The sequence below is a fragment of the Meles meles genome, chromosome 6 (assembly GCF_922984935.1).
Source record: "Meles meles chromosome 6, mMelMel3.1 paternal haplotype, whole genome shotgun sequence".
Classification (NCBI taxonomy): domain Eukaryota; kingdom Metazoa; phylum Chordata; class Mammalia; order Carnivora; family Mustelidae; genus Meles; species Meles meles.
The window spans coordinates 63757690-63781958 of NC_060071.1; the positions used below are offsets into that span (position 1 = coordinate 63757690).

Below are 24269 nucleotides of genomic sequence, written 5' to 3' on the forward strand. Positions count from 1 at the left end.
GGTCTGTGCAGGTCTGCTGGTCATGAGTTTTCTCAGTGGTTATTGGTCTGAGAAAGTCTTCATTTCACCTTTTTTTTTTTTCTTTAAGATTTATTTATTTTAGGGATGCCTGGGTGGCTCAGTTGGTTAAGCACCGGCCTTTGGCTCAGGTCAAGATCCCGGGGTCTTGGGATCAAGCCCTCCATTGGGCTCCCTCTCTGCCTGTTGCTCCCCATGCTTGTGCTCTCTCTCTCTCTCTCTCTCTGACAAATAAATAAATCTTTAAAAAAAAAAATCATTTATTTTAGAGAGCAAGCAAGCAGGAAGAGGGACTGAGGAAGAGGGAGAGAATCTCAAGCATACTCCCTGCTAACCATGGAGCCCAACACAGAGCTCAATCCCCCAACCCTGAGATCATGACCTGAGCTGAAACCAAGAGTCTGATGCCCAGCCAACCCTTCCAGCTTCATTTTTTTTTTAAAGACTTTATTTATTCATTTGACAGGCAGAGATCACAAGTAGGCAGAGAGGCAGGCAGAGAGAGAGGAGGAAGCAGGCTCTCTGCTGAGCAGAGCCCAATGCGGGGCTCGATCCCAGGACCCTGAGATCATGACCTGAGCCGAAGGCAGAGGCTTAACCCACTGAGCCACCCAGGCGCCCCTCCAGCTTCATTTTTGAAAGATATTTTTGCTAGATATAAAATTCAGGATTTACATTTTTTTCTTTTTCCATTTTGAAGATGTGTTTTATTATCTTCTGACATGATGGTAGTTTCTTTTAAAAGTCTGGTTTGATGCTCTATGTATGATCTTCCTTTATTTTCTGGCACCTTCTAAGATTTTCTTCTGTCACTGATTTTCTACAATTTGAATATGATATACTTCAATGTGGTATTCTCTATATTTAAATACCTGGTATTCATAGCTAGGACTTCTTTGAACCATAGACTCATAGTTTTCATAAAGTTTAGAAATTCTTCAGGAGAACCTGTTGGCTCATTTGGTTAAGCATCTGCCTTGGGCTCAGGTTATGATCCCAGGGTCCCAGAATCAAGTCCTACATCAGGCTCCCTGCTCAGTGGGGAGCCTGATTCTCCCTCTGCCTCTCCCCCTGCTTGTGTTCTTTCTCTCTGTGTCAGATAAATAAATTTTAAAATTTTTAGAATTTCAGGGCACCTGGGTGGCTCAGTGGGTTAAGCCTCTGCCTTCAGCTCGGGTCATGATCTCGGGGTCCTGGGATCGAGTCCCGAATCGGGCTCTCTGCTCAGCGGGGAGCCTGCTTCCCTCTCTCTCTCTCTCTGCCTGCCTCTCTATCTACTTGTGATCTCTCTCTGTCAAATAAATAAATAAAATCTTTAAAAAAATAAAAATAAAAATAAAAATAAATAAAATTTTAGAATTTCAGACATTATTTCTTTAAATATTTTTCTGTTCCTTCTTTTCCTCGTAGGACTCTGATTATAGGATGTTAATCGTTTGCTATTGACCCACAACTCATTAAGACTCCATTTGTTGTTTTTGCCCCTCTCTATGCTTTATTTGGGCTCATTCATTGCTCTTTTTGCAGTATCTTATCTGCTATTAATCCCATTGAATTTCTTATGTATTTTTTCATCTCTGTAAATTTCATTTGTATCTTTATATGTCTTCCATTTTTCTCTTAGAGTTTTTGCTTCCTTTACATTTTTTATAAAATTTAGAATAGTCATTTTAGGGGCACTTGGCTGGCTCAGTCAGTACAGCATGTGACTTTTGATCTTAGGATTGTGAGTGTAAGCCCCATGTTGAGTGTAGAGACAACTTAAAAATAAAATCTTCAAAAAAAAAATAGTCGTTTTAAGGTGCTTGCCTACTAATTCCATCATTTCTGACACTTCTCAGTCTGTTTCTATCATTTCTTCAGGTTAGGAGTCATATTTTCCTACCATTTTGCATGCCAGTAAATTTTATTTATTTATTTATTTGACAGAGAAAGAGAACAGGGGGAGAGAGAGCAGGGGGAGCTGCATGCAGAGGGAGAGGGAAAGGGAGATGCAGACTCCCCACTGAGCAGGGAGCCTGACACAGAGCTGGATCCCAGGACCCTGGAATCATGACCTGAGTCAAAGGCAGATGCTTAACTGACTGAGCCACCCAGACCCTCCTGCCAGTAATTTTTGATTGGTTGTTGGACATTCCTGTGCTAGGTTTTATGTCCCTATAAATACTGGGCTTTGTTCTGGGGTGTAGTTAAAATTCTTGAATTGCTTGATCTTTTCCAGGCTTCATTTTATACATTGTTAGGGCAGATCCAGGGCAGCTGTTGGTCTAAGCCTGAGTTAGCCCCCTTGGTACAAGGCAGTACCCTTAGGAGGATTCTGCCTGTGTATTCTGAGGTCCTCTACCCTGATAAGAGTAACAACTCTTCCCAGCCCTGTGAATTCCAGAAATTACTCTGCCTACTCATTTCTGATGGTTGTTGCCCCAGTCTCAGAGTTTTCTTTCACTAATGCCCAGATCAGTTCTCTGGCAAGAATTGAGGGGACTGCTCCGCAGAGCTTCAGAATTGTACTTTGTCTGAGTGTGGGGCACTCTTCTCTTCAGTCCTCTGCCTCACAATCTCTAGCCATCTGGGTCTACCTAAACTGTCTCCCCACCTGGGCAAGGCACCGGGTCTTTTTGGGTTCCGTGTTCCTGTGCTGCAGTCTGCAGGCTTCTTCCTCACAGTTAAGAGGCACTGATAAGGCACTCACTTTGTTTCCCTTCTCTTGAAAAGTAGTTCTCCACTGCTTGTTGTCTAAGGTCTGAGAAACCATTGTTTTATGTGTTTTGTCTGACTTTCTAATTATTTAAGGCAGGAAGGCAGTTATAGTAGTAGTTCTTCCTTTAAGATTTGGAAGTCCCCACTATTAGTCTGCTTATTAGTCACAAAATCCTAAATGACCTTAAGAACTACTGATCAGGCCTCTTCCAGAGCAGTGATTGCCATCAAGCCTCTGCTGGGTAATTTGTGCCATAACACACTGCTATAATGATTAGCGAATTTTAAAAACTTAACTCAGTCTCCTTCCCAAAATTTATACTCTGTGGTCTTAATTCTGCCTTCTGGAGTAGTCAGCATAACAAGTCTAATTTTTCATCCTCTCAGCTATCTTCAAATAAATTGTAGGAGACCACTGCCATGTCTCTCTGCCCTCTTTCTGGTTCAAACATTCTGGTTATTTAAGCCATTCCTCATAACATGATTTCCCAACTCCTTGACCCTCCTAGTTAACCTCCTCTGGACATTCCTTGTCAATGTCTGTCTTCAAATGTGGCACTAGAATTCTGCAGAGAATTCTAGCAAATTCTGACTAAATGAGAATGCTCTTTGACTCCTTGACCCAGATACCATATTTCTCCTCATACAGCTTACTACTGAACTCTTAGCAACCATGTGGCTCTTTGGCTTATACTGAACTTAGCAACTAAAACCCATTGGCCCTTTCACAGTTACCACCATGTCTGGCTGGACACCTACAATGAGGGCTTTAATTATAGGACTTCATATTTATCTCCGTTAAATGTGATCTTGTTCATTCTAGCACATTGTTTCAGCCAGTCTCTCTTCTGAATCTTGTGTCATCTTCATACTCGAAGGGCAAGACATCAGTTCATTCATCCAGTCAGCAAGTGCATTTTAAGTGTTCACAGTGTGGGAGGGATACAATTTAAGAGCCTAAAGGATACAGGGACACTAAAGCGCAGGCCCTGCTGTCAAGGATCCTATAATCTGGTAGGAAACATAACACAATCGTTGATGATTATGAGTTGGAAAATGCTAAATGCCGTGAGAGTCCTATAGTGCAAGTTCTCTGAGGGTTTAACAGTCTGGGAGATTACCTCAGAGGTAGCGGGAAGTCTTCAGGGTGGAGGTGGGATTTATGGGGGACCCTCGTGAATGGGCAGAATAGAGATAGGTGCCGATAGGAACTTTTAGGCAGAAGGAATGGCAAAGGTCATGGTAATTCTTCGAATAGCCTGTTCCAAAGTCAAGAGGGAGGCCAGTAGAAAACTACTGTGGGTACTACCCTGAGTTAAGTCTACTCTGGGTGCAAAGAAGGATACTTCAGTAGGAGAGAATGGTTTTAATAGCTCCTGGAGAACAAACTGCCAACCAAGGAATTTGGACTTTCTGTAGCAGCAAGTGGGGAGCCAGCATGTGTTTTGGACAGAAGGGGACATCAGAGTGCTATGAGAGGAAAATTAATATGCAGGGGGATGTCGCATGGAACAGAGTGAGAGGAAAATAGAGTGGGAAGAATATAAGGCTGCTTGAAGCCAAGATTGAGTGCTGGCCATGGAGTGAAGATGAAAGAACAGATACCATAGAAGTGGATGATGGGGAGTGCTCTGGAAACTGGTGACTGACCATGGGATGTTTAAGGGGAAGAATATGTGGAAGAATTAAATGAAATAGGAGCTGGTTAGTCTTGGCCTTTTAAAAAATCCAGTCATCAGTGATAAGCTTTTCTTCTCTATACCAGGGCTTCTCAACAGCTACAGTGACATTTGGGGCCAGATAATTGTGGGGGCTGCTGTCCTAGGCACTATTAGAAGTTGAGCAGCACCCCAGGCCTCTACCCATGAGATGCTGGTAGCACCCCCTATAGCTGTCCCAACCAGAAAGCTCTCCAAACATTGCCAAATGCCCTGTGATGAGCAAAACTGCCCCTGGTTAGAACCACCAACCTAAACTGTTGACTTAGTTTTGTACTCTGATTCAGCCTGTTGGCTTCAGAAATTGATGGTTCTGTTTTATTCTTTTTAAGGTTAAGTCTTTTGAGAAGGAAAGGCAAACAGAGAAACATGTGCAGGAGTCTGATCTTATAGACCACGTTTTGCAGAAACTCAGAACTAAAGTCAGTGATGAAAGAACTATCAGGTAACAAAAGCCCAGAAAACCAGCTGTGACTACCTGTAGAACTTCTGTACCTTTATCTTAAACATCAGTTTGATCCTTTTGGGAAAAAAGATAACATCAGGATAACTTTTAATGGATCATTCTGTTGATTTTGAATAGCTCAGCAGTTTAAGAATGTGACCCCCTGCATAAGACTAATCATAGTTTCAGGGTTTGTTCTTCATAACATATCAGAGAATATTTTATCAGTTTGAAAGGCCAAAGGGGCCAAAATTATCCTATTTGGCTTTTTAATCAGTACATTTTGGTAATGTTATGTCAAAGTATTTGAAAGAGCTAATATATCCTGGGAGAATGTCATATACTCATGATGGAAATATAAATTGTTTCAACTCTCTGGATAGGAATTTAACAGTTAAAATTGCCTTAAAACTAAAAATTAAAAAGAAATACCCAATAATTCTACTTTTAGGAATTTATAGTAAAAATTATTCCATGAGGGTACATACAAAGATGCCTAGCAAGGCATTGTTTAATAACAGTTTCAATCTTTTTGGTCTCAGAACCACTTTATACCCTTACAAATTATTTGAGGACACCAAACAACTTTGTTTATATGGGTTAAATCTATCAATAATTTTTTAGAAATTGAAACATTTTTAAAATACTTATTTGAAAATAACAGTAAACTCGAGGCATCTGGGTAGCTCAAGTCAGTTAAGTGTTGGCCTTCAGCTCCAGTCATGATCTTGGGGTCCTGGGATCCAGCCTGTCCTGCTCTGTGGGGAATCTGCTTCTTCCTCTCCCTCTGCCCCTCCCTCCCCCCTCATATGTGCACACTCTCTCACACACACAAATAAATTAAAAATCTTTAAAAAAATAAATCCCTTTTCCAAAACAAAAATTTTGGAAGAGTGACAATTTGACATTTTACAGATAATGCATTGTTTTACATTTTTGTAATTTCTTTAACACTTCGATAGAAAAAACTAGATTGTCACTATCTGCGTCTGCATTCAGTCTGTTTTACTATCATCCATCATACAGTCTCTGGAAAATTCCATAACACATTTGTGAAAGGATGACCCAAAAAAGGTAGAGGTTTGGAAGAGGCTTTTTAAATCTGTAAAAAAGATAAATAACATTTTATATTATGGTGAAAATTGTTTTGACCTTGCAGACCTATGCTAGGACCTCAGGAACTTCAGAGCTCCCTAGACAACACTTGGAGAATCATCAACAGTATTACAACACTGATGGGTAGAAAATTGTTTGGATTATAGTAAATACAATGAAATGGTTTATAGCCTTTAAAAAAGATGATTCTGGGGGTGCCTGGCTGGCTCTGTCACTAGAGCATGTAGCTCTTGATCTCAGGGTCATGAGTTTGAGGGCCACATTGGGTGTAGAATTTACTTAAAAAAAAAAAGATGATTCTTCCATAGCTGAATTTATCATTGAAATCTGTCCACAGGTAAGATAAATGATCCTGGTTTTTTCAACCAAAATACATAGCCTACTGTGTGGAATGATAGATCAGATTTTTAAAAAGATTTTTACTTATTTATTTGAGAGAGAGCACAGAGGGAGAGTGAAAGGGAGAAACGGACTCCCCACTGAGCAGAGAACCCGATGCGGGGCTTGTTCCCAGGACCCTGGGATCATGACCTGAGCTGAAGGCAGATGCTTAACTGACTAAGCCACCCAGGTGCCCCCCCCCCATTTTTAACTATAGTTATTTCTGGTTAGTGGGATTACAAGGGATCTTAATTTTCTTTAATTTCCTATAAATGTACAACTTTTTAAAATGTATTTGCTTTATATTTTTACAATATATATGCTTATTTATTATTTACATAATTTATATATATGCTTATAATCAAAAATACCTTTTTTTTTTTTTTTTTGCTTGTATCAGTGATTCTTAATCGGGGGACATTTTGCCCTCCAGGGGACATTTGGCACTGTTTGCAGATATTTTGGATAGTTAGAACTGGGGGTGCTACTAGTATCTAGTAGAGACCAGGGATACGGCTAATCATCCTACAGTGCACATGACTGACCCCCCCCCAATACCCCCACCCAAAAATTATCTGGCCCCAAATGTCATAGTGCCAACAGTGAAAAACCTTGGCTTATATAAAATAAACATTCTCACTTTCTTCTCTCTCCCTCACCCCAGGCTCCTTCCCATCTGCACCTAGCTTGAATAAATTCACTAACAAGCTTTTTCTGAGGAAATAAAATGTTCTAGAAGTACCAGGTATTAGGATTACTGACCTCCAAAAAAGGTTGAGGTTTAGAAGAGAAAACATAAAATACTCAACTAAATTAATAGTATAGACGAACATTATTAAGACACTTAAAAGGCCCAGATGGGATTCAGTTTTAGCAGGGAAAAGTTTAAGATCTTTCCTTCTTGTGCATGATTACTTCCCTGTTTTCCCAAGATAGAGTGCTATTGTGTCTCTCAAAGGCTGTAAGCTAATTCAATCTTTAAAGAGTATCCATTCACAGCTTTTGAAAGAATCTCCCATTACTAAATGTTCTCTTGTGGGTGATCACCAAGGTTGCTGTCATAATAAAGGTGGGGCATGCCGATGCTAATGTTTCCTTGTATTGTGAGCAGAGCGGAAAGAACACCCATTATAGTTCATTGAAATTAGCCTCTTATATTGAGCTAGCATTTCAAACATAGCTGAATAAATCCAAATGTTGTCTTTGGGCATTTAATTTGAAATGACATCCTTTATAATTCTTAATGGCTCCTGACCAAAAGCATAATTAAGTTCAAATTTTATTTCTTCCACTAATAACCAATATTTAATTTCTACATTGAATAGAAAAAAATGGCTCACTTTAAGTTATCTTTGTTGTGTTGCTCTACTATTTTCTAATTGTTTTTGTTTGCTTGTTTTTAGAGAAGCTTCTGATAATCTTGCAGTGCAAAATCTGAAGGGGTCCTTTTCTAATGCTTCAGGTATTGACTAATTATAATCTAAACATAATAATGCTGTGTGTGTGTGTGTGTGTGTGTGTGTGTGTGTTTGCTGCTCTGTGTGTTTGCTGCTCTAACTCCTTGTTGCATCAGAAATGTATCTTTAAAGTAACAGATACAATTAATTGTACCAAATGGAATTTCTCTCTATGCTTTGAAACTCACATCCTAGAAGAGGACTAGGAGTTTAGTGATTCTTCTAATTGCAGTACAGCTCTGTCTTCCTGTCTTATTTTAACAACCGGTTTAATCTTCCTTGGACTCAGTTTACTGTACAGATTAAATGTGGTTAATTTTCCCCACACATAAGATTGAAAGCCAAGAGGGAACAGTGGTGATAGTTAAGTCTTCAGTTTCATCACATCTGCTAGTCTTACTGAAAAAGAAATGTCCCAGTTACGTCCACAGGAAGACATATTTGCCTTTTAACAAAGAACTGGGTCTTTTGGTTTGTTAGCATTGACTTTCTGCCACTGTTAGATTTCAAATACTTTGAGGAATTTAAAGTATTAGAGTTTGAGAGATAGTAAGTTTGATTTTTTTTTTTTTTTTTGCTTTAGGTTCATGAGGTTTGGGTGACTTGTATAGAATCCCTACGTCTTTGTCATTTTCTGCCCCCAGTCCCACCTGAGAGAAGGCTGGGAATCTTGACAGAAGCACTGAAACTGCTGGGTGTTAGGGTTCTGGGTTCCTCCAGGTCACGAGCAGCTAGTTGCAGAGATGGAAAACAAAGCCCAGACAGAAATCTAGCCCATAGAATCACACTAGAGTGGATTCCTCTATCTCTGCCATCTCTGTGGTGTATTGCAGAAAGTGGGACCAGATAAGACCATAAATTCGGCAACTCTGTTTCAGGTTTGTTTGAAATCCATGGAGCTGCAGTTGTCCCCATTGTGAGTGTGATAGCCCCAGAGAAGCTGTCAGCCAGCACTCGGAGGCGATATGAAACTCAGGTACATACACTTTTCTCAGCTTTCTAATGTAAACTACAAAGGAGGAAGAAAACAGGAAAGGAAGATAAGAAATGGTTTCCTGGAAAGAGTTTTCTTTGCACTTCCTTAACTTGGTAGCTTCTGAAAATTTCATCAACAAGGCATCTATCTCTCTGGTGTTAGGATTCTGCTCCATGTGTCCTCCCAAAGAGGCATCCATGTACATTATGGACACCTAGAAGCACCGTCACTAGAAGCACCGTCAGAATTACTTGATCTAAACAAAGACTTTGTGATTTGGATCTAATGACAGATGGGGTTGCATTGTTTCTGTTCTAAGTAACAGAGCAGGGATGCCTGGGTGGCTCAGTTGGTTGAGTATCTGCCTTCAGCCCAGGTCCAGATCCTGGGGTCAAGTCCCACATTGGGCTGCTTGCTTAGCAGGGAGGCTATTTCTCTCTCTGCCTGTTGCTCCCCCTGCTTGTGCACTCTTTCTGACAAATATATAAATAAATAAAATATTTACTTAAAGGTAAAAAAAGCAGAAGAGAACTATTCCAAGACTTTAAGCAGGTTTCTCACTGCATACATGTTTTTGGTATTTGCTATCTGCCTGATTCTGTGTGAACTGCTGCATAAAATTTAAAAGACATGGCATGACCCCAATCCTCAAAAGAGTTCATAACCTTAGAAGCATAGGCATTATATACTTAGAGAACAACAAAAGAGAAGTTACAGAATGCTGAATTAGATACATTGAAAGTGATTGTTGGACATGGGAACATTGTAGAGATCGGTGTCTGCTTGGATGATAAATGAAGGTTTTCTGGAGCAGGGAATCCCTGAAGGATTTAAATAGGCGGGGAGGAAAGATAGGGCAGTCCTCCAGTTACTGAGCTAAGTCAGGACACTGGCCTCACTTGGGAAGTGGGTATTAGAGAGCAGTCATTATTTAGAAATATGATTAGAGGGGCACCGGGGTGGCTCAGTTAAGTTTTCTGACTCTTGACTTCAGGTCAAGTCATGATCTCAGCGTTGTGAGATCAAGCCCCAAGTCAGGCACCATGCTCAGGATGGAGTCTCCTTCTCTTTCTCTTAGCCTCTCTGCTCGCTCATGCTCGTTCTCTCAAATATTTTTATTAACATATAATGTATTATTTGACCCAGGGGTACAGGTCTGTGGACCATCAGGCTTACACATTTCACAGCACTCAGCATAGTCCATACCCTCCCCAATGTCCATAACCCAGCTGCCCTATCCCTGCCTCCCATATCCCCCTAGCAACCCTCACTTTGTTTAAGAGTCTCTTACAGTTTGTCTTCAAATAAACAAATCTTTATTTTTTTTTTAAAGATTTTATTTATTTATTTGACAGGCAGAGAACCCAATGCGGGGCTCGATGCCAGAACCCTGGGATCATGACCTGAGCTGAAGGCAGAGGCTTTAACACACTGAGCCACCCAGGCGCCCCTAAACAAATCTTAAAAAAAAAAAAATGACTACATCAAAATAGAAAAGATTAAGTTACCTCATTTTTATATGGCACTCTTAGCTGTTTCTCAGTATAGTGGACTGGCAACTCATTTTCACATCTTTGTTCTGCGCTCATCCCCTACCATATTTCAGTTCCATGTCCTTACTGCTTTATCTTCCCCTTTTTCCAAATTTAGCTTAATACCAAAAATCCCCGTACTTCCACATGCAGTTCAATGCCCTGAGCTTCTAGGTGTCATTTCAAAATTATAAAGAAATAAGTAAGTGGATTATTATCAAAACGGGCTTTAGGGGGTGCCTGGGGGACTTAAGTTGTTAAACAGCTGCCTTTGGCTCAGGTCATGATCCCAGGGTCCTGGGATCGAGCCCTGCATTGGGCTCCCTGCTGGGCAGGAAGCCTGCTTCTCTCTCTATCACTCTGCCCTGCTTGTGTTCCTTCTCTTGCTGTCAATTACAAATCTTAAAAAAAAAAAAAAAAAAAACAAAACTATAAAATCTCAGTTGTCCTGAGATCCAGATAGGCTGGGCATTCATCTTTCCAAGTCCCTAGATAATCTTTGGGATCCCTGCTAGGCCTTAGTTTGTCCCTCATGGTTGTTTACTACAATAGGAAATAAAATGGCAAGAACAATGGTTTGTGTTGACAGGTTCTGAATTCTGACATGTCTTCTTGTTTAGGTACAAACACGACTTCAGACCTCCCTTGCCAACTTACATCAGAAAAGCAGTGAAATTGAAATTTTGGCTGTAAGTTGCTCTAACATTTTGAAAACTGCCTGTGTCCCTGTCATCAAAGTCATTTCCTCAGAGGTCAGGGTATTATTGCTCCCCATGCACAGTTTGGGGATGCAGGCCTTTCATCACTGATGTGAACCACATGTAATCTAAATCTGTAAAAACTGGGGAGAAAAAAGAAGGTTTTGTGTTTGTCCTGTTTTCTTCATCTGGAAGATGGGAGGGCAGGGGAAGTAAAAACAAGAATCACTATTTTTCTAAAATGTTTCAGACCTTTGCCTTCTTAAAAACACACGGAGTATAAAAAAAAAAAACAAACAACACAGAGTATAGGCAGCAGCATGAAGCCTTTGGCATGTACTGTGAGGACTGGGGGTATCTGTTTGCCAGTGCTGACATCTTACCACTCTGTGGTTCATTTGTATGTGCTTGATTTGATACAGCACAGTAGCATCCCAGATTGTGTAAGCCTGATTCATGTTGCTCCATCCGAAGTGACACCATTGTGACAAGTCAGTATGTGCTGCCTAGGGTTCCCTGACAGATGACATTTTTGTGTATCAACAGGTGGATCTACCCAAAGAAACAATCCTACAGTTTTTATCATTAGAGGTAAGGAAGATGAATTCTTGTGCATTGTGGCCTTTAAAATTCCAAAGCTTTACTATTATTTTGCCAAAACATAGTTGAAAATGGCATTACTGGGCGCCTGGGTGGCCCAGTGGGTTAAAGCCTCTGCCTTCCGCTCAGGTCATGATCCCAGGGTCCTCTGCTCAGCAGGGAGCCTGCTTCCCTTTCTCTCTCTCTCTCTGCCTGCCTCTCTGCCTATTTGTGATGTCTGTCTTTAAAATAAATCAGTAAAATCTTCAAAAAAGAAAAAGAAAATGGCATTCCTTTCTTAGTGATACTAGGTATTTTTTTTGGCAGTTCCAGGAATTTGCTTAAGATTGTTCTTTTATGTGACATAGATATTACTAAACTACTAAATCAGATTTTGAAAGAATCCTAATTTTCTAGTGACTTTTAAATTTCAGAGATTAAATCTCACACATTTAGTGTGTGAGGCTCTGGCAGGCCTTACTCTAAGCATTTTTCAAATATTAATTCATTTAATCATAACAAGCTCAAGAGGTAGGTACTATTATCCCCATTATATAAATAAACAGAAGCGGGAGGATTTTACATTTTATGGAGAATGGAAGAAGAGATATTAAGTATCTTGTTCGAGGTCAACCTACTAGTAATGCTAACAGAGCCAAGATTTGAACTTCGGCAGGCTAGGGGAATCTATATTCCTAAGCACTCATACTGCCTCAGACCTTCATTTCAACCAGGGAAGGATATATAGAACTAGAACTACATGGAAGATATTTTTGTAAAAATTAAGTTAGGTCATTATATATATTTAAAACTTTTATGGGTAGCACAGAAAACAAATAATCCGATTAAAAAATGGTCAGAAGACATGGACAGACGTTCTTCCAAAGAATAAATACAGATGGCCAACAAACAGATGTAAAGATGTTCAGTCTCTTACATCAGGGAGATATAAACTAAAACTACAGTGGGGATATCATTTCATATCTGTTAGAATGGCTAAAATCAAGAAGGCAAGAAACAACAAATGTTGGAGAGGATGTGGAGAAATAGGAACCCTAGTGCAGTTGGTAGGAATGCAAACTGGAAAGTTAAAAATGGGGTGCCTAGGTGGCTCAATCCATTAAGCATCTGCCTTCAGCTCAGGTCATAGTCCTGGGATTGAGCCCTGCATCAGGATCTCTGCTCAATGGGGAGCCTGCTTCTCCTTGTCCCTCTGCCTGCTGCTCCCCCTGCATTTGCCCCACCCCCGTCAAATAAAATCTTAAAAAAAAAAAAAAAGTTAAAAATGGAGCTACTCTGCAATCCAGTAAATGCACTACTAGGTATTTATCCAAAAAATACAAAACACGAATTCAAAGAGATACATGCACCCCTATGTTTATAGCAGCATTATTTACAATAGCCTAATTATAGAAGCAGCTGAATGTCCACCGATAAATGAATGATAAAGATATGGGGGGATGGGTGTGGGTATGTGTGTATGTGTTTGTGTAGAACATAATGGAAAATTCAGCCATAAAAAAAAAAATCATGCCATTTGCAACAACATGGATGGAGCTAGAGAGCAGAATGCTAAGTGGAATAAACCACAGAAAGACAAATACCAAATGATTCCCCTTTTATGCGGAATTTAAGAAACAAAGAAAATGAGCAAAGAAAAACCAAGAAACACTCTTAATTATAGAAACTAAACTGATGGTTACCAGAGGGGAGGTAGGTGGGGGGATGGGTAAAATAGGTGATGGGGATTAAGTAGTACACTTCTCATGATGAATATGGAGTAATGTACAGAACTGTTGAATCACACACACTATTGTACAGCTGAAACTAATGATACTGTATGTTAACCATAATGGATTTAAGAAGTTTTTAGTGGATAACCTTCTTATCAAATAGCCTAGTAACTTTAAAAAATCTGAGTATTCTTTTTTTTTGTAATTAAGCAATTTAATGTTTTGTTTTTTCACTTTGCCAGAAACTATGTTCATATATTTCTTTACCACATATTCTGCAAAACAATAAAGACTCATGTCCTATTTCAGCTCTCTATTGTGATTCAGAATGGCAATATTCATTATCTGGTTCCATTACATCTATGTAGACTTGACTTAATATAGTAATGTGACAATCTTGGGCTTATTTTTTGCCATTCCTGAGTGTCTTCATCAAGAGAAGTCAGTTTTATGTAGTTTAAAGAATGCTGAGCCCAGATATTTCCCCTCTACAGCTATCCCCAGTAGTGACTGTGTAATCTGACCAAGTCACCAACATCTCTGGACTTTGTTTTCTTTATCTTCTCCATCTCTATGCATTTTTTTTTTCTGTTTGGTTAGGCCAATGACTTTTAGAATATATGTAAACTTAACAGATAAAAGTAATCCGCCCCACTTCTGTTGACATTTGAATTTGGGCCATATTTTCCTCTGAGAGTGCAGTTGATCTCGGGTTGCTGTTGGAAAGTTGTGGCAAAGAAGAGAGAAAGCTCTCTTTTTTGGCAAGTCCATGAGGGACCTGGCTGAAGAGAAAGGGAAGGATGTTATGTGATAGGCAGAATATAGAATTACTATTATATACCCTCAGTAGTCAGATTTTCCTTGACTTTGATCTAAGAAAATTTTGGTCCCTTTAAGTACAGGTATTTGTCTAAAATCTTTAATCTGGCATATGGCCTTCCACAATCTGCTCTTAATTTCTGTTTCTCTGAGTAAGTATTCTTAATAGCAAAAATAACGAATTACAATCACAGCTATAGATGATTTTTTTTTAATATCCTATTAAATAATACCTTTCTTGCCTATCTGGAGCATTTAGTCAGATTTGCTCCAGAACTGACATTTCATACACCTTCTGATGTCGTCTTGTAAATGGGCATATATGCCACTATGCTGGCAATTTCTGCTTTTTGATCCACTCAGATGGAGGCACACAGAGGTGGTACTTCCGTTTTCCACAAAATAAATGGGCAGAAATAACTGGTCTAATGTCACAGTAACACATTGTGGCTGAAGCATTGCTAATCGGGATCTAATAAGGAGCCTTGTTGTAAGAAAACTGATACTTCAAAGGAAGAACCCCGGCAGTCGTCCCGCTGGTTCTATCTATAACTGATTTTTTTTTTCCCAGTACACTTAAAGGGGGAATGGCAGTGGCATTTCATCAGTGACCCAGGAAAAGCCAGTTAATAAACGTTAGCAGCTGTATTAAGTCTTATCTATTTTTTCCTAGTGGGATGCTGATGAACAGGCATTTAACACAACTGTGAAGCAGCTGCTGTCACGCCTGCCAAAGCAGAGATACCTCAAATTAGTCTGTGATGAAATTTATAACATCAAAGTGGAAAAAAAGTAAGTTATTGCTAAGGTATTACAGGTTTCAGCATGGGTTAAAACTCAAGGGATTTAAAGTGACACATTTTATTGTCTTGTTGAGGGCTGATGGCTGATAAACCATTGTTAGAACTGCACCGATAATCAATAAATCTTGCTCAGGACTGCAAATCAGTCACAATTTGTCAATAACAAAACACAGTACTACCAGGAGTAGCTGTCCCAATTACAATTTTCGTCACCCAGGCAACTTCTAGCAGTGTCTACATTAAAGGGAACTGCTGTGACTGCTTTGCTGTAGGTCCTCATGTGGGAATGCCAGTCATTCATGTTACCATCTGCTTAAAAGGCAACAAGAGAACCTGTGAAGTGTTTTATGTAGGGCCTTACATACAGACCCATGCCACTCAAAGCTTCTGTAACATATCATTTTTTTAATCACTAGCCTTCCATCTTTTTTTTTTAAACAAAACTTACAGTTAAGTGTTCTAAAAAAATTTAAGTTTGTTCTTCATCCATTATATTGATCCTACCTTTTCTCTTTTGCAGGGTATCTGTATTATTCCTGTACAGCTACAGAGACGACTACTACCGAATCTTATTTTAATCCTAAAGAATGGTCATTATCTTGTTCTAAGACAGGAGCTTATCCTCTGAAATGTTGTACATTCATTTTAATTTTAACTTTACATTGTAAGAAGCTGCCCTACAAAGTTGAGCTTTGTAAGTTTTTCATATGTAATATATAAATTTATCTTTTTGAATATAATAAATGCTTTCATATATCTGCTGCGCTTTTTTTTTTAAGGTTTTATTTATTTATTTGACAGAGATCACAAGTAGGCAGAGAGGCAGGCAGAGGGAGAGAGGAGGAAGCAGGCTCCCCGCGGAGCAGAGAGCCCGATGCGGGGCTCGATCCCAGGATCCTGAGATCAGGACCCGAGCTGCAGGCAGCAGAGGCTTTAACCCGCTGAGCCACCTAGGCACCCTACATGCTGCTTTTAAATTGCAAATCTGTTAACACTGAAGGCTTTGTGGCACTAGAACATTAAAAAAAAAAAAGCCATGTTTTTTCCCCTTAAATCTAATGACTAAGGAAGTGCCCAAGCCACCCCCAATAAATCAACCCCAAAGGTCCAAATCAAGACACACAGTAATTAAAGCAGCAAAAAGTAGTAGTGCAGAGAATTTTAAAGTAGCAAGAGAAAACAGTTACTACAGGGAAACCCTGTAAGGCTATCAGCTAATTTCTTAGCAGAAACTTCAGCAGAAGGGAGTGCCATGATAAATTCAAACTGCTGAAAGAAAAAAGCCTGCAGCCAAAAATACTCTATCCAGCAAACCTAAAACTCAGAATAGAAGAGATAGAGTTTCTCAGACAAATAAAAGTTAAAAAAAACTCATGACCACAAAATCAGCCCTATAAGAAGTGTTAAAGAGGACTCAGTGGACAGGAAAAATCATAGTAGCCACAAAAAAAGTACAAAGCACCAAAGCAATAAAATTAAGTATATCTGTAAAAATTAGTCAAGGAAGAACAAACAACAAAAAAGGATGTAAAGTATGACACCATGTACTTAGAAATGCGGTAGGGAGAGGCGTAAAGAACAGGTCAATCTTAAGTGATCTTAATATAGATTGCTATATAAAGTTAGATACTAACCTAATGGTTACCACAAATCAAAAATCAGTAATGGAAAAAAAAAATCAGTAATGGATATGTAAAAAATAGAGAAAAGAATATCACCAAGGAAAGCCTGCAAACCATGAGAGCAGAGAGCGAGAGAGGAAAGAAACCAAGAACTACAAAAACAACCATAAAATAAGTAACAAAACCATACACAAAAATAAATTCAAAATGGTTGAAAAGACCTAAATATAAGACAGGAAACCATCAAAATACTAGAGGAGAAAAGAGGCAGCAAATTCTGACCTCAGCCATAGCAACTTCTTCCTAGACACATCTCCAGAGGCAAGGAAAATGAGCAAAAATGAACTATTAGGACCTCATCAGGATAAAAAGCTTCTGTATAGTGAAGGAAACTAAAAGGCAACCGACAGATTGAGAGCATAAGACATACTGGATAAAGGACTAGTATCCAGAAATATAAAGAATTCAACAAAACACCCCAAAAGTAATCCAGTAAAAAAAGGTGCAGAAGACATAAACAGACATTTCTTCAAAGACCTAAAAATGGCTAACAGATGCATGAAAAAATGTTCAACATCACTCATCATCAGGGAAATAAAACCACAATGAGATACTACCTCACACCAGTCAAATGGCTAAAATTAACAACTTGGGAAACAACAGATGTTGGCAAGGATGCAGAAAAATGAGAACCCTTTTGCACTGTTGGTGGGAATGCAAACTTGTGCAGCCACTCTGGAAAAACAGTATGGAGGTTCCTCAAAAAAGAGTTAAAAACAGAACTATACTACAACCCAGCAATTGCACTACTAGCTATTCATCCGAAGGATACAAAAATGCTGATTTGAAGGGGCACATGCACCCCAATGTTTAAAGTAGCATTATCAACAACAGCCAAATTATGGAAAGAGCCCAAATTTCCATTGACTGATGAATGGATAAAGAAGATGTGATATATTGGGGGCGCCTGGGTAGCTCAGTGGATTAAGCCGCTGCCTTCGGCTCAGGTCATGATCTCAGGGTCCTGGGATCGAGCCCCACATCGGGCTCTCTGCTCCGCAGGGAGCCTGCTTCCTCCTGTCTCTCTGCCTGCCTCTCTGCCTACTTGTGATCTCTCTGTCAAATAAATAAATAAAATCTTAAAAAAAAAAAAAAAGATGTGATATATATACACAATAGAGTATTATTCAGTCATCAAAAAATGAAATCTTGCCATTTGCAACACTGTGGATGGAACTAGAGTGTATGATGCTAAGCAAAGTCAAAGACATATCATGATCTTACTCATACATGGAATTTAAGAAACCAAACAAACATAGAAGGGAAGGAGAAATAAAAAGGGAGGGAGGGGCGCCTGGGTGGCTCAGCGGGTTAAAGCCTCTGCCTTCAGCTCGGGTCATGATCCCAGGGTCCTGGGATCGAGCCCCGCATCGAGCTCTCTGCTTGGCTGGGAGCCTGCTTCCTCCTCTCTCTCTCTCTGCCTACTTGTAATCTCTATCTGTCAAATAAATAAATCTTTAAAAAAAAAAAAAAAAAAAAGGGAGGGAAACCATAAGTGACCTATTCTTTTTTAAGATTTTATTTATTTGGGGTGCCTGGGTGGCTCAGTGGTTTAAGCCTCTGCCTTCAGCTCAGGTCATGATCTCAGGGTCCTGGGATCGAGCCCCGCGTCGGGCTCTCTGCTCAGCGGGGAGCCTGCTTCCCCCTCTCTCTCTGCCTGCCTCTCTGCCTACTTGTGATCTCTGTCTGTCAAATAAATAAATAAAATCTTTAAAAAAAAAAAAAAGATTTTATTTATTTATTTGACAGACAGAGATCACAAGTAGGCAGAGGCAGGCAGAGAGAGAGGAGGAAGCAGGCTCCCTGCTGAGCAGAGCCGATGCGGGGCTCCATCCCAGTACCCTGAGATCATGACCTGAGCCGAAGGCAGAGGCTTTAATCCACTGAGCCACTCAGGCGCCCCCATAAGTGACTTTTTAAAAAGATTTGAGAGTGAGAGAGCATGGACACAAGTTGGGGGAAGGGCAGAAGAGGGAGAAGCAGACTCCCTGGTCAATCGGGAGCCTGACATGGGGTGAATTCCTGGACTCCAGGATCATGACCTGAACCAAAGGCAGATTCTTAATGGAATGAGCCACCTAAGTGCCCCAAACCGTAAGTAACTCTGAACTATAAGAACAAACTGAGGGTTGTGGGTAGGGAGAGGAGTGGGGGCATGGCCTAAATGGGTGGTGGGCATTAAGGAGGCACTTATGATGAGCACTGCGTGTTATATGTGAGTGATGAATCACTAAATTCTCCTGAAACCAATACTACACTATATGTTAACTAATGAATTTAAATAAAAAATAAGTAACAAAATGACACTAAGTACAAAACTATCAATAATTACTTTGCAAATGGACTAAATGCTCCAATCAAAAGACAAAGGGTGATGGATAAAAAAGTAAGACCTATCTACATGTTGACTATAAGACACTCATTTCAGTCCCAAAGACACCTGCAGATTGAAAGTGAAAGGATGAGAAAGCATTTGTGCAAATATAAGTGAAAAGAAAGGAGGGGGCGGGGAATTGCAATCCTTATATGGGACAAAATAGATTTTAAAATAGAGTATTAGGGTACCTGGGTTATACCTGTGTTAATAAGTGTCTGACTCTTGGTTTTGGCTCAGTTTGTGATCTCAGGGTCATTAGATGGAGCCCCACACTGAGCACTGCATTAGATGGACTAAATGCATGTGGGGTCTGTGCTTAGCACATAGTCTTCTTGGTATTCTTGTTCTCTCCCTCTCTGCCTCTGTCCCGGTCCACAACCCCACAGTCTCTCTCTCTCTCTCTCAAATAAATCCTGGGGTGCCTGGGTGGCTCAGTTGGTTAAGTGTATGCTTTTGGCTCAGGTCATGATCCCAGGATTCTGGGATCAAGCCCTGAGTCAGGCTCCCCGGGCCTGCTTCTCTCTCTCCCTCTGCTGTTCCCCTGCTTGTGCTCCCTCTGTCAAATAAATAAATAAAATCATTAAAAAAAAGTCTTTAAAAAAATAAAAATAAATGAAAGACTTTAACAAGAGATGAAGAAGGGCACTACATAATAATAAAGGGACAATCCAACAAGAGAACGTAACAATTAAAACTCTTTATGCAGGGGCGCCTGGGTGGCTCAGTGGATTAAGCCGCTGCCTTCGGCTCAGGTCATGATCTCGGGGTCCTGGGATCGAGCCCCGCGTCGGGCTCTCTGCTCCGCAGGGAGCCTGCTTCCTCCTCTCTCTCTGCCTACTTGTGATCTCCCTCTCTGTCAAATGAATAAATAAAATCTTTAAAAAAAAAACAAAAAAAAAAAACCTCTTTATGCACCCAACATGGAAGCACCAAATACCTAAAGCAGGCAGTAAACAAAGGAAGTAATCAAGAATAGTACAGTAACAGTAGGGGACTTTAATACCCCACTTATATCAAAAGATATATCATCTTAGCAGAAAATCAAGGAAACTGGTATTGAATGATACACTGGACAAGATGGATCTAACATATATTCTGAACATTCCATTGTAAAACAGTAAAATACACATTCCATTCAAGTGTACATGGAACACTCTCCAGAAGAGATCACAAATCAGTCCACCAAGCAAGCCTCAACAAGTAAGTTAACACCATGCATCTTCTCCGATCACAATGCTATGGTACTAGAATTCAACCTCAAGAAAAAATCTTCCTGGAAAGAGGGACAGCTGGGTGGCTTAGTAGGTTAAACATCTGCCTTTGGGGGCGCCTGGGTAGCTCAGTGTGTTAAGCCTCTGCCTTTGGCTCAGGTCATGATCTCAGGGTCCTGGGATCAAGCCCCGCATCGGTCTCTCTGCTCAGCAGGGAGCCTGCTTCCCTCTCTCTCTGTGCTTGCCTCTCTATCTACTTGTGATCTCTCTATATATATCAAATAAATAAAATCTTAAAAAAAAAAAATCTGCCTTTGGCTCAGATCATGATCCCAGGGTGCTGGGATTAATACCCACATCGGGCTCCTTGCTCCATGGGGAGCTTGCTTCTCCCTCTGCCTGCTGTTCCCTGCTTATGTTTGCTCTCTCTGGCAAATAAATAAATAAAATATTTAAAAAAAAAAAAAAAGTCTGGAAAGAGCACAAATACACAGAGGTTAAATAAGATGTTACTCAACAGTGACTGGGTTAACCACAAAAATCAAAAAGGAAATAAAAAAAATACATGGAAACAAATGAAAATGAAAATAGAATGGTTCAAAATCTTCAGGGTGTGGCAAAAGCAGTTCTAAGAGGGAAGTTTATAGCAATAGAGGTCTACATCAAGAAGCAAGAAAAATCTCAAATAATCTAAGCTTATACCTAAAGGAGCTAGAAAGAATCAACAAAACCCCAAAGCAGTATTAAAGGGAAATAATAAAGATTAGAGCAGAAATAAACCAAACAGAAACAATAGAAGAGATCAATGAAATCAGGAGCTTATTCTTTGAAAAGATAACAAAATTGATAAACATTTCACTAGACTTACAAAAAAGAGACTCCAAAATCAGAAACGAAAGGAGAAATAACAACCGACGCCATAGAAATACAAAGGATTTATAAGGCAATACTATGAAAATTAAATGCCAACCAATTAAGACAACCTAGAAGAAACAGATACATTCCTAGAAACATATAACCTCCCAAACTGAATCAGGAAGAAACAGAAAATTCAAACAGATCAATTACCAGCAATGAAATTAAATCAGTAATCAAAAAAACTCAATGTGGGGCACCTTGGTGGCTCAGTTGGTTAAGCATCTGACTCTTGATCTCAGTCAGGCCTTGATCTTGTTTTGAGTTCAAGCCCCCATTGGGCTCCATGTTAGGCATGGAGCATACTTAAAATGAAACAAACAGAACACTACAAATAAAGAGAACTACTGGCCAATATCTCTAATGAACACAGATGTAAATATCCTCAACAAAATATTAGCAAACTGAATCCAATAATATATATATTTTTTAAGATTTTATTTATTTGTCAGAGAGAGAGAGCATGCGCACAAGCGCGCACAAGCAGGCAGAATGGCAGACAGAGGCAGAGAGAGAAGCAGGCTCCCTGCCAAGCAAGGAGCCCAATGCGGCACTCGATCCCAGGACCCTGGGATCATGACCTAAGCTGAAAGCAGCGGCTTAACCGACTGAGCCACCCAGGCATCCCTAACAACATATTTTAAAAATCATTCACCACTGGGGCGCCTGGGTGGCTCAGTGGGTTAAGCCTCTGCCTTCGACTCGGGCCGTGATCTCAGGGTTCTGGGATCGAGCCCCACATTGGGCTCTCTGCTCAGCAGGGAGCCTGCTTCCCCCTCTCTCTCTGCCTGCCTCTCTGCCTGCTTGTGATTTCTGTCAAATAAATAAATAAAATCTTTAAAAAAAGAAATCATTCACCACAATTAATGGGATTTATCCCTTGGATTCAAGAGTGGTTCAGTATGCACAAATCTACCAATGTGATACATCACATCAACAAGAGAATAGATAAAAAACGCATGATCATTTCAACAAATGCAGAAAAAGCATTTGACAAAGTACAACATCCATTTATGATAAAAATCCTCAACAGACTACATTAAGAGGGAACATACTTCAACATAATAAAGGCCATATATGAAAAACTCACAGCTAACATCATGCTCAATTGTTGAAAACATGAGAGATTTCCCCTAAGACCAGGAAAAAGACAAGGATGTCTGCTCTCACCACTTTTATTCAACTTAGTACTGAAAGTCCCAGTTACAGCAATGAGACAAAAAAAGAAATAAAAGGCATCCAAGTTTGTAAGAAAGTAAAACTTTTTAAAAAAGATATTTTATTTATTTAGAGAAGCCACACAAGCAGGGGACGGGTTGAAGGGGAGAGGGAGAAGCTGACTGCTGAGGAGGGAACCCGATGTGGGGCTCAATTCCAGAACCCCAGAATCATGACCTAAGCTAAAGGTAGACATTAATGAACTGAGCCACCTAGGGATCCCAAGAAAATAAAACTTTATTCACTACTTGCAGATGTCATGATACCACTATATAAAGAAAATCATAAAGACTCCACCAAAAAAAAACTATTAAAACTGATAAATGAATTCAGTAAGGTCGCAGGACACAAAAGCAACATATAGAAATCCACTGCATTTCTATACACTAACAATGAAGTAGCAGAAGAGAAACTAAAAAAAAACCAAAAAACAAAAAACACCCATTTACAATTGCACCAAAAATTACAAAATACCTAGAAATCAACTTAACCAAGGAGATCAAAGACCTATACTCTGAATACTATAAAACACTAATGAAAACTGAAGATGACACACAAAAAAATGGAAAGATATTCTGTTTATGGATTGGAAGAACAAATATTAAGATGTCCACACTACCCAAAGCAATCTACAGATTTAATGCCATCTCAGAATACCAACAACATTTTTCCCAGAACTAGAACAAACAATCCTAAAATTTGTATGGAACCATAAGAGAAACCAAAATAGCCAAAGCAATATGGAAAAGAACAAAAAAAAGGGACATACCACAATCTCAGATTTCAAGATACACTTACAGAGCTGTAGTAATCAAAACAGTATAGTAGACATACAGATCAATGGAACAGAAGAGAGAGCCCATTAATAAACCCATGACTATACAGTCAATTAATCTTTGACAAAGGAGGCAAGAATATGCAATGGGGAAGTCTCTTCAGCAAATGGTATTGAGAAAAATGGCCACTTTTTTACACCATACACAAAAATAAACTCAAAATGGATTAAGAACCCTTACTCTAAGACATGAAACCACAGAAGTCCTAGATGAGAGCACAACTAGTAATTTCTCTGACATCTGCCATAGCAACGTTTTTCTAGATGTCTCCTGAGGCAAAGGAAACAAAAGCAAAAAGAAACTATTGAGACTACATCAAAATATAAAGCTTCTGCACAGCAAAGGTAACAATTAACAAAACTAACAAAGAGAACCTATGGAATAGGAGAAGGTATTTGTAAATGACATATCAGATAAAGGATTAGTATCCAAAATATATAAAGAGCTTACATAACACCAAAACCCCAAATAATCCAATTAAAAATGGACATAAAACAGGAACAGACATTTCTCCAAAGAACAGATGGCCAACAGATGTATTAAAAATGCTCAACAACAGTGGCACCTGGGTGGCTCAGTGGGTTAAGTGTCTGCCTTTGGTTCTGGTCATGATGTCAGGGTCCTGGGACTGAGCCCCACATCGGGCTCCCTGCTCTGCCAGGAGTGTGGTTTTTCCCTCTCACTCCCTTTCTGTGCTCTCTGTTTCTCTCAAATAAATAAAATCTTAAAAAACAAAACAAAACCACAAAACCCTCAACATCACTCATCATCAGGGAAATGCACATTAAAACCACAATGAGATATGTTATCACCTCCAACCTGTCAGAACAGCTAAAATCAAAACCACACTGTGCTGGGCAATGATGTAGAGAAAAAGAATCCTTCATGCACTGTTGGTGGGAATGTAAAGTTTTCCATACTGTAGAAAACTGTATGAAGTTTCCTCAAAAAATTAAAAAGAACTGCCATATGATCCAATAATTCACTACTGGGAATTTACCCAGAGAATACAAAAACACTAATTTGAAAAGATAGAAAAGATAGATGTACCCCTA

General features: G+C 39.6%; 1 protein-coding gene across 5 annotated transcripts in view; it reads left to right on the top strand.

Moving 5' to 3' along the window:
- EIF2AK4 (eukaryotic translation initiation factor 2 alpha kinase 4) overlaps positions 1-15731 on the top strand; it is a 113927-nt gene extending 98196 nt beyond the window's left edge. For 2 of the 5 annotated variants that reach the window (XM_046007530.1, XM_046007532.1), the window contains 7 exons: positions 4769-4881; positions 7782-7840; positions 8714-8811; positions 10964-11032; positions 11588-11632; positions 14846-14964; positions 15496-15731. In XM_046007530.1, the coding sequence (XP_045863486.1) occupies positions 4769-4881; positions 7782-7840; positions 8714-8811; positions 10964-11032; positions 11588-11632; positions 14846-14964; positions 15496-15553 (561 nt within the window). In that variant the 3' untranslated portion in view covers positions 15554-15731. Of the gene's footprint in view, positions 1-4768; positions 4882-6040; positions 6121-7781; positions 7841-8713; positions 8812-10963; positions 11033-11587; positions 11633-14845; positions 14965-15495 lie in introns of those variants that run through there. The other 3 variants (XR_006818626.1, XR_006818627.1, XM_046007531.1) reach the window with 3 other exon arrangements.
- Positions 15732-24269: the final 8538 nt, after the last annotated feature.